The sequence below is a fragment of the Lithobates pipiens genome, unplaced genomic scaffold (genome assembly GCF_037356315.1).
Source record: "Lithobates pipiens isolate NorthernLeopardFrog02 unplaced genomic scaffold, aLitPip1_a1.2 Scaffold_8, whole genome shotgun sequence".
NCBI lineage: Eukaryota > Metazoa > Chordata > Amphibia > Anura > Ranidae > Lithobates > Lithobates pipiens.
Genome location: NW_027507903.1, coordinates 212,866,929 through 212,886,767, shown reverse-complemented (window position 1 = coordinate 212,886,767; position 19,839 = coordinate 212,866,929). Strand labels below are relative to the sequence as shown.

The 19,839-nt window shown below is 36.5% G+C and overlaps 1 protein-coding gene across 15 annotated transcripts in view; it reads left to right on the top strand.

The window, feature by feature from the left end:
- Window positions 1-19,839, top strand: part of FOXP2 (forkhead box P2) — a 390,396-nt gene that overhangs the window by 283,952 nt on the left and 86,605 nt on the right. For all 15 annotated transcript variants that reach the window (XM_077472079.1, XM_077472084.1, XM_077472083.1 and 12 more), the window contains one exon: window positions 18,076-18,163. In XM_077472079.1, coding sequence (XP_077328205.1) covers window positions 18,076-18,163 — 88 coding nt within the window. The remainder of the gene's footprint in view (window positions 1-18,075; window positions 18,164-19,839) is intronic.

The window sequence follows — 19,839 nt, the reverse complement described above, 5'->3', positions numbered from 1 at the left end:
TTGCACATGATTTCATTGGCTCCCTGTACAACTTCTTCTTCTAACACTCCAGTCCAGCTGTATTGGGACTTCAAAAAACTGATACCTGGTCAAATTCAGGTACTTACACTGCTGGTGTTTAAACTAAAAAAAAAAAAATACACCTTTATTAACTGTTTGCCAACCCACCACAGTACATTTACTGTGGCAGGTTGGCTCATACAGGAACGAACATGTACCTGTACGTTACGGCTTTCTTCCAGGTCTGCTCACATGAACCAGGAAGACTGTGCGGTCTTTGGCTGCAACAAAGCCAATCAGTGGGTCCCAGGCCAAGGATGTATGGGCGGCACCCACTGATCAGTGAGCAAATGACAGAAGAGAGTGCTGTGTTGGTAAATAACACAAGGCTCTCTACAGACAGCAGTGATGTGCTTTTATTTCACCCTGCAAGGGAGTAAAAACTGACATATCATCATACAGTACACACACTAAACATTGTTAGGCACACATTTAAGACCTTGTTGCCCTAGATGTTAACCCCTTCCCAGCCAGTGTCATTAGTACACTGCCAGTGTATACTATAAGAACTGTATTAGCGTTATTGAGGATGCCAGTGGAAGTTAGTCAGTTCCCCAGAGGTACTGAATACCGCATGTGCATTTGTTTTTTTATTGGATATGTTTTATAGCAGAAATATATATTTTTTTCCGAATTTTGGATCTTTTTCCATTTATATCGCACAATAAAAAAACAAAAGAAAGCAGTGGTGATCGAATACCACCAAAAGAAAGCTCTATTTGAGTAAAAATAATTTTATAAATTGTGTTTAGGTACAGCATTGCATGACTGATTAATTACCATTTAAAGTAGCACAGTGGCGAATAGAAAATAAATGGCCTGGTCATGAAGGGGGTATCTTCTGGAGGTCAATTGGTTAAGGTGTTAATGATTTCAGAGCTGCATTGATTTAGGTCTTTTTTATGTTCCTATAGTTCAGCTTTAACGCAATGGGTGATGGCAAACTGCTTTTCTCAGTGACTGTCCCATGTTTCCTTTCGTGTAGTTTGACTATATATATATATATATATATATATATATATATATATATATATATATATATAAACTATGCTTGTATCTGCTTTTACCTTCTAACCAGTAACTAATTACTAACATTTTGCACAGAGCATCCCCAATCCTCCTCTCTTTCCTGGCTTATCCCCCCCATGGAATGCCCCCTTTAGGAAGCAACCTGTTGCCAATGGCTCCCATTGCTGTCTTCAAACCTATGTGTAGGGAGAGAGCCGCTGCTCTTGTGCACAGCGCTGGATCGAGTTTGGGCTCAGGTAAGTATAAGTGGAGGTCAGGGGGAGCTGCACAGAATGTAATGAGGTAGAAAAAAAACCTTCAGCTTTTAGAACGATTTTTAAAAGGCCTGAAAATTCTAATCTGATGTTTTAGCTGTCTCTGACATAGTTACATAGCAGGTGAGGTTGAAAAAAAACGCAAGTCCATCAAGTCCAACCTATGTGTGTGATTATATGTCAGTATTACATTGTATATCCTTGTATATTGTGGTCGTTCAGGTGCTTATCTAATAGTTTTTTTAAACCATCGCTTGTGGAAGGGAATTCCACATCCTTGCCACTTTTACAGTAAAGAACCCTCTACGTAGTTTAAGCTTAAACCTCTTTTCCTCTAATTTTAATGAGTGGCCATGAGTCTTGTTAAACTCCCTTCCACACAAAAGTTGTATCCCTATTGTGGGGTCACCAGTGCGATATTTGTAAATTGAAATCTTAACCCCTCTCAAGCATCTCTTCTCCAGAGAGAATAAGTTCAGTGCTCACAACCTTTCTTCATAACCAATGTCCTCCTGTCCCTTTATTAGCTTTGTTGCCCTTCTTTGTACTTGGTCCATTTCCAGTACATCCTTCCTGAGGACTGGTGCCCAGAACTGGACAGCATACTCCAGGTGCAGCCGAACCAGAGTCTTGTAGAGTGGGAGAATTATTGCTTTATCTCTGGAGTTTATCCCCTTTTTATTGCATGCCAATATTCTGTTTGCTTTGTTAGCAACATCTTGGCATTGCATGCCATTGCTGAGCCTATCATCTACTAGGACCCCCAGGTCCTTTTACACCCTAAATTCCTCCAGAGGTTCTCCCCCTGGTGTATAGATTGCATTCATATTTTTGCCACCCAAATGCATTGTTTTAAATTTTTCTACATTAAACCTCATTTTCCATGTAGTTGCCCACCCCATTAATTTGTTCAGATATTCTTGCAAGGTTTCCACATCCTGCGGAGAAGTTATTGGCCTGCATAGCTTAGTATCTTCCACAAATACAGAGATTGAACAGTTTACCCCATCCTCCAGGTCGCTTATGAACAAATTAATTAGGATTGGTCCCAGCACAGAACCCTGGGGGACCCCACTACCTACCACTGTCCATTCCGCGTACTCCCCATTTATCACCACCCTCTGAACTTGCCCATGTAGACAGTTTTCAATCTATGTACTCACCCTATGGTCCATGCCAATGGGCCTTATTTTGTACAGTAAACATTTATGGGGAACTGTGTCATATGTTTTTGCAAGATCCAGATACACCATATGGTGAGCAATCAGATTATTCGCTGGCTACAGGGGGTTTCAGGGAGGCAACCTGGAATCAGTGGGTAAGAGATGCTGATAATTCATACTGCAAACATTTGTAGATACTTGCTCTGCAGTGAGAGTTTGAACTATTTCACAGTATTAATATAAATAAATGTACTTTAGTAAATTACCTAAAAAAAAATATATAGTTTTTATATTCTGGAGTGAGTTGTTACACTTACTTTTCATTTGGGAAAATGGCTTCTTATTAAGGTTTAGAACTTAAGCAGATTTTTTTTTAAGTGATATTAAAGTCGTGTTTTTTTTAGTTTAAAAATAACAAACATGTTATACTTACCTTTTCTGTGCAGTAGTTTTGCACAGAGCAGCCCAGATCCTCCTCTTCTCAGGTCTCTCGCCGGCACTCCTGGCCCCTCCCTTCTGCTGAGTTCCCCCACAGCAAGCAGCTTGCTATGGGGGAACCCAAGCCCAGCCACTGCTTTGTGTGTCCATGCAGACACGGAGCCACTGTTCGTCCTTGCCCCCTCTCTCTCCTCATTAGCTGACAACAGCGGGCGCCAGTGGCGCCTGCTGCTGTGTCTCAGCCATTCCGCAGGGAGAGAAACGGGCAGCCAAGGTTCTCATGCAACATCACTGGATTGAGATGGGGCTCAGTTACGTATTAGGGGGCTAAAGTGGGGATGATGCACCCAGACGGCTTTTTATCGTAACGCATAGCATTAAGATTAAAAAAAATTCTGCTTTTGGAGCCAATTTAACAATTTTGAAATGCTTTCTTGGTATCACCACACAATATCCAAACAATAGTACGTTACCTATACACTGGCACTTTGTTGTCTGGATTTTAAAAAGACAATCTATATTTATACACAGAAAATGTACTTTTGAATTAAGAGGCTGTAATATAGAGTATTTTTTAGCAGTATAGACATTATGTTTATAAGCAGCATGGTTATAGGAAAACATTGTAATCTTTATTTTTTCCCTTACAGTTACACAAACAAGCCTATTCAAGTCAGTGGGTGATAATATTTCTTGCTAACTAGTGAATATGTACTCAAATGTGAGATTTCATCACCTTACTTTCCACCTATTTACTATTTGTTAAAAATGGTAAAATGCACAGTTAAATTGCACATGCAAATTGCTCATTTGTTATCACATAAGTAATAAACCTGTTACTTGGAAAAATATATATACACAATCTTACAAACACCACCGTTGTATGCCACCACTATAAAAATAAGTAAAATATAAAGATCTATTTGAATAATGTCGTGTTCTATAAGATTATAATCTATAATTTACTTTCACCTAGATTAGCCTACATTTTTTTGTAAACTTCCAAGTTAGAATATTTGGAGGTGTAAGAGTTTATTTCTTAAGATGTTAGTGTTCGCGTTGAGGGGCTTCTTTTGGTGTCAGATGGGTTTTGCATCCACATGCAAGTCCATTGGAATGCAAAACCCACTTGAAGCAGGTCTTTTTTACGTACTGTCACAAGTCAGTGTCCTTGATCAACGCCTCACCAGTTGTATGATAACGCTGCACTGCACTGGAGACAATATTTAAAAAAAAATAATAATAATTTTCCAAAAAATTACAACTTAAAAAAACTCTCTGTGCCTCTTACTTGGACTGTCTACTTTTCAAAAAGGGGTCATTTGGGAAATGTTTTTACTGTCCTGGTGTTTTTGGGCCTTGAGATATTAAATAGGACGTCAGTACTTCCAGGTTGATCAATATTCAGATATATACCATAGTTTGTGGAGTCTATAACTTTTCTACAGACGAAATAATATAAACTGATTTGGGCTATTTTTTTAGCAATATACGCGTTGACATAAATTTATGAAGAACAATGATTTATTTGCAAAAATGTATAACTGAAACAAAGACATTTTTTTTTCTAAAATGTTCAGTCTTTTTTCATTTATTTAGCAAAAAGGAAAAAAAAAACAGCGGTGATTAATTCCCGCCAAAAGAAAGCTCTATTTGTTTGAACAAATTGATAAAAATGTTGTTTGGGTGCAGTGTGGCATGACCACGCAATTGTCATTCAAAGTGCGACAGCGCTGAAAGCTGAAAATTGGCCTGGGCAGGAAGGGTGTAAAATAGTTTATTAAGTGGTTAATAAACACTGTAAAAAAAAAGGTGCAATAACCTATCACAGCCAAACCATGTTCACTTTACTGAAATAACACAGGGGGGGGGAGGAGCCAGGACCTCTCAATGGGGGACCAAAAAACAAGAGGATTGGGGCTGCTCTGTGCAAAACCATTGCACAAAGTGGTTAACTAGTAACAGCGAGCACCTTTTTTGGATTGATGTTTTGTCATGTTCGCTTGATTTTATGGACTTTCAATAAATTTCAATAAAATCTTTGATTTTACTTCCGAATGTGCCACCATTCTTCTTTGTTACCATTGGATTTCCTTGGCTGCGGATCTCTTCAGCATCTCATCAGATCCTCACAAGTGACTTTGAGTGGTGTGTTCCCAGCTCTTTCTCTCAACTAATAACATGTTTCTTATATTTTTTTCCATTAGAACCACTTTAAGGCTGCACATTCCTTTGAATTGGCTCATTAATACACCAAAATAAACCAAACATTGTTACAACAAATTTTGCTAATGCAGCACACCATAATGCATAGTAGTGCCATGCTGCGGGTTACGGTGCCTTGCATTTGGGTGCTGTTCACACCAAGGTACACTTGTAAGCATGTTCTTATTTAACTGGTATCTTGAATTCCATAACAAAAAGCCATAGTTGTACAGCCATATTTGAGATGGACTGTGTCATTTAACACTCTTCAGTTGAAAATCTAAGACTGAATTTCCTGCTCAATGTCGGTGACCCTGTCATCACCGTTATATAAGAATATAGCTTTTTGTTATTTATCCTTTATACTAAAAAAGGCATGGGGAACATAGAATGTCTTCTATTTTCTAAGCAGTCTCTTTTGTTGTCTAATAGTTGTATAATGAGTAAAGGTATGGGGACAACTGAATAAAAATAAAAATGACAGGCTTTCTATTAGTATACAAAACTATGTGCCAAACAGAAAATATGTCTCAAGCAAATTAGCCTGTATTTTGCTGCTACAGCTTTTTTTAACTTGATGAATGGTCCCAGTGCTACAGTTATGCAGGTAAAGAGGCCGTTTCCATCACTTAAACAAGCCATTTAATTCAGTTAGACTAACAGCTCCATTCTGTGCTCTGAGCTGAGTTATTGTAGAGCAGTTTCAACATTTTACATCTTCAGAGATTATCTTGAAATAATCTATTTACAAGTCAACAAATCACGATCAGCTTGGGAAAAAAATAAAAACAGGCGATTGGAAAGCAAGTGGCTGTTTAGTGACTTTAATCATTCTACCTCTGTTTATACAGCTGCATTTATTGCTTGATTTCAAATTGGATTTGCTAGCCGGTCTTAAAAAAAAAAAAAAAGTGGTTATCCTGTCAGAATCCTAATATACAAAAATTCTACAGCTAATGGTAAACAAAAACGTATAGCAATTAATTGATATTTGCTCGTGTTATACCACAAAGGATAGTAAGCAGTGAAAAAAAAAATCTAATTTCAAAGCACCTTGTTTGCTGAATGGCTTATAAAGGGTCAGTTATAAAAGACTGAATTATTTTGTGTTTAGAAAAATAACTGTGATTCAAAAGCAGTGTTCATTTATACATCTTCTTTAATTAATGTGATTATAACATGGAAAAATATAATGTACTAGATAGCAAACTAAAAAAGAAAGTTAACCTTCAAAAAAACAAAAAGAAAAATGAAAGTTCACAGAAATTGCTATAAGTAAAAATAAGAAAAATAAGAAAATAAATATTGAATAAAAGTGTAATTAGGAACAAGTATAAAAAATACTAGTAATGTAGTCATCAAAGAACCAGCTTGTAGCAATATACAAATAAATATTACAGTAGAGAAAATGTCATATGAGAATGTATTCTATATTTATATTTTATATAATGTATCATATATTTATAATTCAATAGTATGCATTTGACACCGGTTAGTGTTTTTAATATTAGGTAACATTCTTAAAAGTAACATTACAATCCCAAATTACCTGATATCATGCTTACACTTGAAATCTTGCTCTATCCAGGTTTTATTAAAACTAAACATACCATCTTGAATATTTGGAGATGAAATCGGTATGCCAAGAGCTATGGTCCCTCTCTGAGGATCTTTTTATACTGTTGGATGCATTTGAAAAAACTTCATATATTTTGTAGGAGTATAAATAGCTTTCTTAGATTCTTTGCTTTTTCCATGGCCTAGATATTATTATTTGTGGAATTGTTTTCCAGGAGTTTGGAATATCTCTTTATTTTCATCCAAATACATCCACCTATGGTCATAGAAATTGACTACATGCTGAAGTAAGTTAATTCCTTTTTCAGTCATGAACAAAAGTTTTCTGGTGATTACTTTATCATTTAACCACTTGCCGACCGGCGCACGCCGATATACGTCGGCAGAATAGCACGGACAGGCAAATGGGCGTAGCTGTACGTCCCTTTAAATTTTCCGCCATGCCACTTCCGTGAGTCCGATCGCGGGTCCCGCGGACTTGATTGCCACAGGCATACCCACGATCGCCTCATGGGGAGGAAGAACGGGGAGATGCTAATGTTAACAAGCATCTCCCCGTTCTGCCTAGTGACAGTGTCGCTGATATCTGCTCCCTGTCATCGGGAACAGATATCAGTGATGTGTCACACACAGCCAAGCCCCCCACAGATAGAAACACGCCCCATGACACACTTAACCCCTACACTGCCACCTAGTGGTTAACCCCTTCACTGCCAGGGTCATTTACACAGGAATCAGTGCATTTGTATAGCATTGATTCCTGTATAAATGACAATCATCCCAAAAATGTGTCAAAAATGTCCGACGTGTCCGCCATAGTTTTGCAGTCAGGATAAAAATCGCTGATCGCTGCCAAATATATTTCAATACAAATGCCATAAAACTATCCCCTTTTTTGTAAACGCTATAACTTTTGCGCAAACCAATCAATAAATGCTTATTGCGTTTTTTTTTTTACCAAAAATATGTAGAAGAATACGTATCTGACTAAACTGAGGAAAACCCTTTTTTTATATATATTTTTGGGGGATATTTATTATAGCAAAATGTAAAAAAATAATGCGTTTATTTTTTCAAAATTTAAGTTTTTTTGTTTATAGCGCAAAAAATAAAAACCACAGGGGTGATCCTATACCACCAAAAGAAAGCTCTATTTGTGGGAAAAAAAGGACGTCAATTTTATTTGGGAGCCACATCGCAGGACCGCTCAATTGTCAGTTAAAGCGACGCAGTGCCAAATTGCCGAAAAATAGTCTGGTCTTTGGCCAGCAAAATAGTCCGGGGCTTAAGTGGTTAAAGTAATCATCATCATCATCATCGTTTCATAATAAAATGTAAAATGCTGGATACTGAAATCCAGCAAAATATAGGAATATTCTATCCACCATAATTTTATGAGGTCTAAGTTTTTGTATGTTTTTTTTTTTAGTAAAGTTAAAACTTCTGAATCATTATGCTTACTTTTTAACAGTAAAGAATAAACACAATACAAACATTTCCCTACCACACTTACCAACTAGCCAGCAAAAAACTATTTATACTGTATAAAATTTTGTGTTAAAAATAGAGGTTTTATTTTCACAACATTTGCAAATATATGTGGAATCCACACTACCTTGTTAAGACCATTTTGTGTAGTGTAGTAAATTCTTAAGTAAATCTAATAATAAGTACATTTTCAGCATATATATGTGGAGGTGGCCCATTACTCCTTAACATTTATCTAAACAAAAACAAACATATATTTTGCAATGTATTCGTACTTTGTGTGGAATGCATTTGTTTTCTTCTTTCATGCTTTGCTTTATTTTCAACTGATAACCTGGCAAATAATATAGTTCCTGTCCCTGGGTGACTATGTCAGTCATCCACTGTATCTTTTCCTGATATAGACTACAAACCTGTTCATAACTCTTCATCTACATTACATGGGGGTCAGGGCAATTGGTGCAGTTAGGAAGTGACAGACACAACATTTCTAGCAAGATCAACAGGTATTTCCTGTATTTGAAAATATTCTTATGTTGGAAAAAAACAAATGCAGCCACCACATCTAAGCGTTATAAGCTACAATGTAATGCACTGTTGTTTCTGGGTTTAGTTGTCCTTTATGGTGCAGGAGCACACCAGAAGTCCAGCACAGCACAATGGCAGCCAAATACCTCCATCATGCTCCCACACCAAAGCCAGAAAGCTAAACAAAAATTGAAACTGTTCCAATTGATTTATTAACTATTTTTTTTTTTTTTTTTAAGTAAGGTGCACATGGACGGGCTTTGCACAGAACAAACTGAATGTAAAAATATAGGACATAACTTTGAAAATAGAAGGCATTGATATGCCGAGGTGTTTTACAAATTCAAGAAATTTTGGAAGTCTTTTTGGGTGCCTGAGACATACTATGATTAATTGGTGTCATTAAAACATGGCTTATGCTTTGAAAGGTTCTAATGTATTCAAGTCATGGTAAAGCTAGTAGTAGTTAGTCACATTTAACTGGACTTGTTTCATAATGTTGAAGATGTTTTGCTGCTTATCCAGACACATTCTACAGTTTAATGAGTGTAAGGAATGCACCCCAGCATGAGTATCAGGCATGTACCCCAGCATAGTTACACAGATACCGGATTACCATGGAATGCGTCAAAGCAGATATTGATTCCCAAGAACAAGATGGGAATTGTAAACGTTTCAGTAATCATCCTTTACTTAGCTACATAATCCAATCCCATGTTACCATATCTGGTATAGCTATTCATTGTTCAAGTTATATGGCTAAAAGCTGTTGTGGAATCACTAGGGTAGAGATGGTAAAATGGGGAAAAAAATGAGTTTTCCTCTGTCCAAAATGAACCCCTCAGTTTTGAAATGTTCTCAACTCTCATCAGAACCAAAGAACCTGCTTGGATAAGCAGCTAAATGTTTTTAACATAACATAACAGAACTATTTCTGTTGAATATAACAATCTACTACTAGTTAAAACATGGCTCGTTTCTTCACTAGGATTTGAATATTGAGTCTTTCTCAGAAATACCATTATGAAAGATTACCCTGTGAATTGATAATGGGATGGTGCTAAGAAATTATAGATGCATATTCATATGGATTGAAAAACAAATTATTAAGGTAAAGGCCTGATATACCCCCCATTCACCTCCTCAGTCACGATGAGGATATAAAGGCACCATGTATAAATAGGCTGGTAATATTAGGGCATTCTAAGTACTGTGAGATTGACTTGTGTAATGGTACACTGGTACTGCGAAAGGGTAGAAATGTATAAACTTACTGCCAAATATTTTATGGGAGAGTTTATAAAAAATGGAAATGTAGTGAATCTGTAACAATATAAAGCATATTACAAGTGTTTATATTAACTACAGTTTAGGTAATCTATGCTGAAAAGACAAAAAACTACTTGACTGCTGGTTTTACAGCCACCCAAACCTCTTCTACTAATATGCTGGCAACCAGGAGTAAAGATGTAAGCAAACTCACTTGACTGTTATTGTAATGGCTAGGAGTTTGTTTACATGTGATTGCTGCCACCTGTAAAGAGTGTCATAATAGTATACCCTTTACAAAACATTCATCCTGGCTCATTTTATGCTGTTCAATTTGGGTAGCAATTCATAAAAATTAAATTTTAGAACTGGAAAGAGGACAGTCTTCCATTTATGAAAAAAGTGTATTGAACTCAATTTACTAATTCCTAAGATGAGATTGTATTAAAATATGAACAACTTTTATAATGCCACAAAGGAAATTCTATAAAAAGCTATTTACATTAAAGCTGACCTCCATCTTTTAATATACTTTTACATAGTTTGTTTTGGCCATCTTGGAGAACTGTGTCCCTCATTAACATGTGGGGCCGCTACATATGCTGTAAAAACTGTATGTAGCCATGGCTACATACAGCATGCCGCATTGTGTTCCGAGTTCGAGCCGAGACTTCCTGTCTCAAACCTGGAACACAGTAGAGGCTATCACAACAGTGCTCAGTGATTCAGAGAAAGCAATGTATTCTATTAATGACTGAAAGAGTCAGAGAGGCGAGCTGATGATGTCACAACCTCTGATTCGGCCAATCAGAGGAAGGTTTGTATTAATTTATAGTATATATTGATTTCCCTGAATGGCTGAGCACCACTGTGATAGACTCTACTGTGTTCTGAGTATGAGACAGGAAGGTCTTGGCTTGAACCTGGAATACAGTGCAGTATACTGTATGTAGCTGCAGCTACATACAGTTTATACTGAACATCCAGCAGCCTCACAAGTTATTGTGGGACATAGTTCATTACAAAAGACACAAGCACCCAAAGTAGAGCCTTCCCTTTTCCCGGTGCCAAGTAGTCCTTTGGTGTCCCCTTAATGTCCCTTAGATTGCAAACATTGTCCTCCTTTTTTGTTACATGCTACTTCTATATTTACTTATGATGTGCATGTGTGTTAAGAAGCAACCATTATGATTTTAAACATTAGTAGTTTCATCAACAATGACCTGTTTTCCTGTGTAATGCTTTTTGACATTCACAATCCGGTAAAAATAACATAAACTTTTACTTTACTCTAGAGGTTAACTTAGGTTCATTTAGGGGTCTATTAAAAAAAAAATTCGCTCAAAATTCACACTTCACTCAGGATTCACACGTCTTTCAAATGAAAACCTTTGGAAAAATGTGTGAATGTCATACTTTGCTTCCCTCGAGGTGGGGATTTTGGACATTAACCAGATACTCTTTAACTGGGTAGTTAAGCTAGCTTGTTACACTGAAGGTTAGAAAATCTGGCCAATGTATCATTATTTAAAGTCCAATACCTGTCCAGCTACACATAATTAAATATGACATAACTTACTTTAGGCATTGCTTAGTGACAGATTTATTTTTGTGTAGACTGTTATATCAAAAGATGGCATTTGAAAAGCAATTCCCTTCATTCTACTGGTCACTAAAACTCAGATCCTGAGACAGTTGGCTCTGGTGGTGTCATTGTAAGCACATACCTATAAGTGTCAGTTCCCACTAATAAATCCATTGTTAGTGCACTAAGAATTCCATTAAAATATCAATTTCTGATAACCACTGAGGGTACTAAAGATTCTTTCTTAAAGAAGAAAAAAGAATAGACATTGAATATATGTAGTGAAAGCGTAAAGACTATAAAATCTTTGAAATATATTTGAATACCACCAGGGCTGTTGTCAATCCTAACAGTCACACATCAGTCTTGTTTAGTTTCAAATTACTTTCAGGGATCAAAATAAAATTGAATTTAAGATTTGTCTGATAAACTGTGAGACAGAACACGTATTCTTTTTGTTTGATGTTTTTAAAAATCAGAAGCTTGGCTGCTCCCAGGCTCTTCTACATTCTGTTTTGTGTTGTAGTTAAGTTTTTATTAAATATCTGCTGAAAGAAAAGGCTTTACATTTACACACTGTGTACATGAGGCTAAGACCTGGCTCAGTCTCATGCAGTTTTTAAAGAATGCCAGTCAACCACATCATTTATTCCATTTTCAAAACAAAAATCAATATACCTATAAAGTGACCCATAAATTAGAACTGGCTCGCGCAATGTTTGTTCAAGCTGCCTTTCTGAAGGCACCCTTTGCATTTTTCTTCACCTTCATGTTTGAACTGCAGTCACAGTAAGAGGCTCATTAGGGGACATTAGGGAGTGGATCTAACCAGAATTCCATAGCTTGCTTTGCTATTATTAATGCATAGTAGAGTAGAATGCATTTAAATATTTAATAGATATTCAGTAATTTGTGTGTAATCGTCTTGTTAGCCAACCCGCGGAAATAGAACAGGTCTGCGAAATGGTGTTAGTGATTGCATGAGTAATTTACAGACCTTTGCCATCACAATAGAGCATTATTGGTGCCTTATGAAAATACTGAAATAGAGCTGGCAGTAAGTAATAAAAAAAGAATTGATAAAGCCTTTTGTAATAAGCATCTTGAGGATAACAATCCATTTAGTTCTTTAGAAGCAGCTATAATTCATGACATATGCAATATATCAAATACATAAGATAGCATTATGAAGCAGTCTTCATATGGAAAGGGTATGTGCAACATTAGTTCAAACTTCCTGCAAGGTACATGATTAAATGATTAATGGAATGTCCCTTTGCATATGCATTTTGAAACAGCAATTAAGTAGTGGCTCCGAAAATTCTGAAATTCCTCACTTTTCAATATTATCTTATCCTTGATTTATAATTCATAAAGACCATTTTAACAGCCAATATATAATACCTGAGACAGATATAAAGACATAAAAGAGAATATTTTTGACATGAAATAGTTTTAAGTGTATAAATTTATAATTTTATGTTAATGTTGTCCTATTTATTTAATCTTGCTGAATTTCATTTGTATCCTTTGCCATTTCTGCACTTTGATTGGCATAATTAAGTAGGGGAATGAATAGGCTCTATTATTTTACATATCACTAGTAAACAATAGCAAGGAACGGAGAAGGGAGATGTGGCAGAGGTATGTATGTGTTTTTCAAGTTCTCCGTAATCCACTGGAGGCTGTTCTATAAATGATCATTGAAGGGCTGCAAGCTAGCCTATAATTACAGGAAAGAAAGTGGCAGCTCTGGCATTTCATAACTATGTGTCCTCGAAAAGTGCTTTGTGAGTTTGTCACCAATGATAATTTAGATAGAGGCTCATTACTGAACATCACAACACTTTAAAAACCTTTCGCCTTCATGCTGGAGAATAAAGGACTATTTTAATGGCAAGGTTCTTTTGTATTCCACTGAAAAATCCAATCAAGACAAAACCTTACCGACTATTATTATACTCCACAGTCTCTCTATTCTAATGAAAGCAGTACAGATAAACTGAATATGAAGACTTGAGTAGTTAAATGCAAACATATTTTTTATTCTCTAAATATATGACAAGAGCAGGTCGCTAAAATGTAAACATGTTTTAAGCCACTTTTGTGCAGACAGGCCTTGTTCTTTTTCTTTGTCTTCAATTTCTTCTTAAGGAATTGCATCATATACATCTTTCATTTATGCATTTAGTATAAAATATAGTTTGATATTACCCTTTGCAGTCAAAATAACACATTTAGCCCTTTCTGCACCTTTCTTCTGTTTAATCTGCAAGTGAGCATTAGTGTCTTTATCTCTTGTGTGTGGGAATAGATATGTTACCAGAGCAATGAGTATTAACTCCTATTTTCAGATGCAGTGCAGCATGCATTAAAAGGACCGATTATAAAATAAGCAGGACACAATATATGCAAAAGACCCTTCTGTAATCAGCACTAATATCCTTATGTTTAAGACTCACACATTTTGTGCCTAAGAATCTAATTTTAATTTTAACTCACATTTTAAATTTGAAAGAAATATATGTAACACATTTCAGTGAGAAAAATGAAGCTATTTTAAGTTATTTTTAAGTGTTGTCGTTTTGTAGTTTATAAAATATAGTATGCAAATATTTCTATATAGTTGGATGGGACTTAATTATACATATTCAAGCCGGTTATCTTTTATAAAGCATCTAGTTTAATTATAGTTTAAAATGTAGACATTGTTTATGTCAGTACAGCCTCTGTTAACATATTGCTCCTAGACAAGCAGTCATATGCGAAAAAGCTCTAGTAAGTTAATGACCCCCAACAGAGGATAATAGATCAAAAAATTACATGGAGTTGACCATATTGGAGATTTGTTGAAGTTTCTGAAGTATCATATGAGGTTTTGCAACCAACAAATGGTAGGCCCAGGTCAAGTCAGATTTGTATCATTTAAATCCATACGTGCTTCCTTCAAGCCCCTTGTCTTCCATTTTAAAATAAAACCATGTCCCTTTAATGGTTTTAATACTAGACACTTCCACCCCCTTCCTGTGCATGCCAATTTTTAGATTTCAGCACTGTCACACTTTGACAATTTCTCAGTCATGCAGCACTGTACTCAAATTTAATTTTTAACATTTTTTAGATGGAGCTTTCCTATGGTGGCATTTAATCACCAATGGGTTTATTTCTTTGCTATATAAAATACTATATATAAAAATACAAACTATGGTATATACTTCTATTTTCTAAAATGCCAGGGCAGTACAAATACCCTCAAATGACCCCGCTTTGGAAAGTAGACAGTCCATGGTACTCAGTAAGAGGCATGGTGAATTTTTATTTTTTTTAAGTTGTGATTTTATGTCACATATATTTTTTTTTTTTGGAAATTTATGTTATTTTCACAATTTTTTGCATACTGTCACCAGACCAGTACAGTTTCACCATATGTCTGGTGTAGGAGAGACCAGGAATACTGACTGGTGATATCTCTATAACTTTAAAACCATAAATGGCATCTATTCATGTGCCATTGTGTACTACTGTGAAAGCTGTAATTGGCCACATGGTACAGGTCCACTGTGATTGGCCCTGTACCATGTGATTACTGTGATCAGTCACAAAGATCACAATAGTACACAATGACTATAAATGTCAGCCATTGTTTACAACTGAGATCAGATTGCTGTAAATCGGTTGCAGCAATTACATGGTTTCAGGGCCACGCACAGCCATTCACAGACCACACCACTGCACGCCCCCTATAATGCACACGAGGATGTCATAGGACATCCACTAAGGATAACAGAATACCTGCCCAGCTGTATTATTACAGAAGACTGGAAATACCTGTAGGGCCTAGTCAAGTGTCCAGCTGTCCATGCATCAAAGTCATTTTGAAAATAATTCTAACTGGAGACCAGAGAAATGTTATTTAATGGCTAATTGATGGACCTCTTATTCTAATAGGACGTTTACAAATGTCCTGGTTATCAATGCAATATACAGCACATGTGAAATAAAAAGGTTATGGCGCTAAACCCTATTAGTGATGAGGTGAGTTAACTTATCAAATCCTAGTGTTTGATTTTTTATATAAAAAGAGAAAGAAAAAGAAAAAAGCTGTTGGTGATACCGTGAAAAAAATATATATCCTAAAGCAATTTTATCCAAAACAAATTGTGTGTGATTAATGTGGAGTCAGCATTCATGTTCCATTATAATAAAAACAAAAAATGAGTATTAAATTATCATATACGTATCAGCCTACTAAAAACATGTAAACCTTCATTAAATGTGCAAATTAGTGGAAATAATGTTAATATTCAACAGTATGTTAGTGTAAAACAGATTGTGCAAACATGTGCAAAAAAATGTACAAAAAAGCAACTAAAGGTCAGAACAACCCAGGATCAGAAATAATTTAACCATAAAATCGCATGAAGTCGCTAAATGTGCGAATAGACAATATTTTCAACCAATAATCGCATGAAGACGCATCTGTGTCCAATATAAGTCCAAAATTAATATTTGGCTTGATAGTGCTGCCTCTTCAGACTATTGTTGTAATTGTTACAAAAAGTCAATGGGGGGTATTTGATTTACTCGTGCAAATAGTGCGGGCTTTCAATTAGAGAACTTCATCCCCGGTGCGCCACTCTGTGCTATAGTATGTGAATGCTCTCACCAGAGTTAATGCCCCTGTGGGGCTGGATGGACCTTCACAATGTAAGCCACTGTGTTGCTCTCTGGCTGCTGCTGGTGCACTGGGTGAAGCTTCGTTGTTCCGTCCGTATGGTATCCAACGTTAATTATATAAGGGAAGACATATCCATAGTGTAATACGTTCTTAACCAAATCGTTCGTTTATTAATATTAAAATCTACTCACATTTTACATTAAAAGCATGTGCATATAGGAAAAACTCCGCCGTTCGTCTCAAACGAGTGCACACAACAACCCCACAGCACAGATCACAGATAGAACCCAAAGAGTCCATCGAAGTGGCTTTCTGCTTTCTGATCGCTGAGTAGTAAATTGGTAAACAAACACTGGCTGTGATCAGGAGCCAGTCCTCCCTATCCTTTTACAACAGCTCTGTTGATGAGCTTACTCTGCCAAGTCTCTCATGGTCAGCAACAGAAGGAGAGAAGAGGGGAGGGGGGCTGCTGCATTAGTACCCCCTTCTCTTTACACAACATAAGCCAGTCCAAAGTTTCCCTGCTGGGGGAAAGAGAGGACCTGCAACTAATATCTTAGCTAACCACCCTCTTGTCTGCACATGTGTATGTATGACGCCTCTTAAATAAAATTCTACAAAATTAACTTGGGTACGTTATTGCATGACATAATTGACAGTCAAGCAATCTCAGCACTGAAAACTAAAAAAAATGGCTTGCAAAGGAAAGGGGGGTAACATGCCAATACTGAGGTGGTTGACTGAGTAAAATATATATATATTTTAAATGTTCCATCGAAAATAAAGAAAAAAAATGTGTGTGTGTGTGTATGCGTGTATATGTGTTGTAGTTGTAGTATGCAAATTATTTTCATTAGTCCTTCCCCCCATAACGCAGTCATTTACAACAACCTATGTACTCAAGGGAGTGCAATATCCCTGCTTCAGTCATCCTCACCTTGGATGAGCAGATGTCTCCCAGAGAATGAGAATGACTTATGAGTAAAAATGGACCTGTCTCCTGTAGTACCAGGTGTTTTTCCCAGTTCAGCTTTCCCTCAGACTGACGCATAGCCCATGTAGTTAACACCTTCGTTCTGGCTTTTAACTGAAAATATGGAATATTTCTGACAGCCTGATGTTGTTACCATTCCCTAGCGTAGCCCTGGATGGCTGAGGATTATATCAGGCACCAGAGATGTGATTGTTTTAAAAAAAATAAAAAAAAATTGAAATTCTTCTTGGTATCACACTGTTGCTTCAATGGACATTTCAGTGCTTATAATGTTGGCAGTGGTGCCTTGGCATCTTCTTTGAATTGACCTATGCGAATAGTTACATCCAAATGTTTATCACCCACTTATCAGATCTGTCCTTGCCTCTTGCCCTTTGCCCCTTTCACCTGCTTTGAAAAATGTGAAATGCTCCATAATTCCAGATATTAATAGCATACATTTGGATAAGCATGTGACTCACAGCACCCTATAATGTGGGGAGAAAATTCATAGCTTTGCTCATGATTGAAATAGAGTGAATTTGATGTTCTTTTTCTCTTTGCATTCATGTATAAACATAGCAACGGTTAGAAAGAATAAAAAAGGTAAGTATAGGTAGCTGGGGAAAGGGGTATATTTAACCAAATCCATTACTTTGCCCATGAGCTTTTAGAACATTGTTTAAACAACTTTTTTTTATAAAAAAGTTGGATTTTTTTGTGTCTAACAATATAATGTATGCTTTACTCTGCAACATAGTACTAATCATATTCCATAGTAATCATATTAAGTCCTCTAATCAATTTTGTTTTGTTTTCCCAATTAGGCACCTTAACAATGAGCATGCATTGGATGATAGAAGTACAGCTCAATGCAGAGTACAAATGCAAGTAGTTCAGCAATTGGAAATTCAGGTTAGTGATTATTCTTAAATTAAGCAGGTCAGTTTTTTTAAATTCTGCTTATGTATGGGATAGATTAATGATGAAATGCTATTTCATTTTGGAGCCCTACTTTTGGCAAAGATTTCTGTTCTGATATTCCATATCCTAACATTCTTCAGAGATGATGTGTTATCAGTGGTATGAAGGCAGGAGCTGCAATTTCATAAAATACACAGGAATTCTTTGCACTGAACTTCACTCGGGTGCAGCCCACATACTGAATGTCTACAATCTTCATCCTGACATTTGGCTTGCTGAAACTCTGCCTACCTCACTAGCTGAACCCTAAACTTGCCTAACTGTCTTGAAAGCAACCTTTTGATAATAAAAGCCATAGGGGTTGATTTAGTAAAACTGGAGAGTGCAAAATCTGGTGCAGCTGCGTGGTAGCCAATCTGCTTTTAACTTCAGCTTGTTTAATTAAACTCAAGGAAAAAAATGGAAGCTGATTTTGCACTCTCTTTAATAAATCAACCTCGAAGTGAATGCGGTTTAAAGCTCTCTCTCTCTCTCACCCTGTGCACATATCTTGGAGAGTGAGAGGCACTTGACAATTGGTTGCAACTTCCCACTTTTTTGGGAAAAATGATGGCCTGTGCAATATCTATAGGCTCAACGATCGATTAACCACTTGAGCTCTGGAAGATTTACCCCTCTTTATGGCCATTTTTCCGATATGGCGCTGCAATATTTTAACAGACAATTGTGCAGTCATGCAGCGCTGTACCCAAATTAAATGTATCTCCTTTTTACCCCAGAAACATAGCTTACTTTTGGTGGTATTTGATCACCACTGCGTTTTTTATTTTGTGCGCTATAAACAAAAAAGTTTGACAATTCTGAAGAAGGAAAAACAATGTTTTTCACTTGCTGCTATAAAACACATCCCATTAAGCAAAACAATATTTCTTCATAAGTTTAGGCCAATATGTATTCTGCATTATATTTCTGGTAATAAAAAAAATTCCAATGAGTGTATATTTTAGGTTTTCGTAACAGCGTCTACAAACTATGGAAAATATATTGGAATTTGTATTTCTTTTTTATATATACTAGTAATGGTGGCAATCAGAGAATTATAGCTCCACTGCGATATTGCAGCAAACAGTCTGACACTTTTGACACTTTGTGGGAACTAGTTACTCTAATACAGTGATCAGTGATAAAAATATGCACTGTCACTGTACTATTGACACTAGTTGGGAAAGGGGTTAAATATCTAGGGTTTTTAAAGAGTTAAATGTGTGCCTAACCAGTGTTCTTGTGTACTATGTAGTGTTTATACTAAGGGGCTGTAATGGACTTTATTCTCTGCATTGCAGGGAAAGAAAAGCTTGTTTATATAAGCACAGCTCTGTTCTGTGTCTCTCCTTGCTGATCAGTGGGTGCTGGTGGACATCCATTGGCTGGCACCTGCTGATCGGCTTCTGCTATGTCTAATCACAACACAGCCATGTCGGGGTGTGAGTGCCCTCTACCTGGAAATAGTGGATCATGTACAAGGTACGTGATCCAGTGCAGGAGAGCCACTCCGCTGCTGTATAACTAGCTTATGCAATTGGCAAGCTGTTCATTTTTCAATAAAAATAATTTGTACTCCTAAAAATGCATTGATGATGAATTTATTCTGTTGTCCAGTGAGTCAT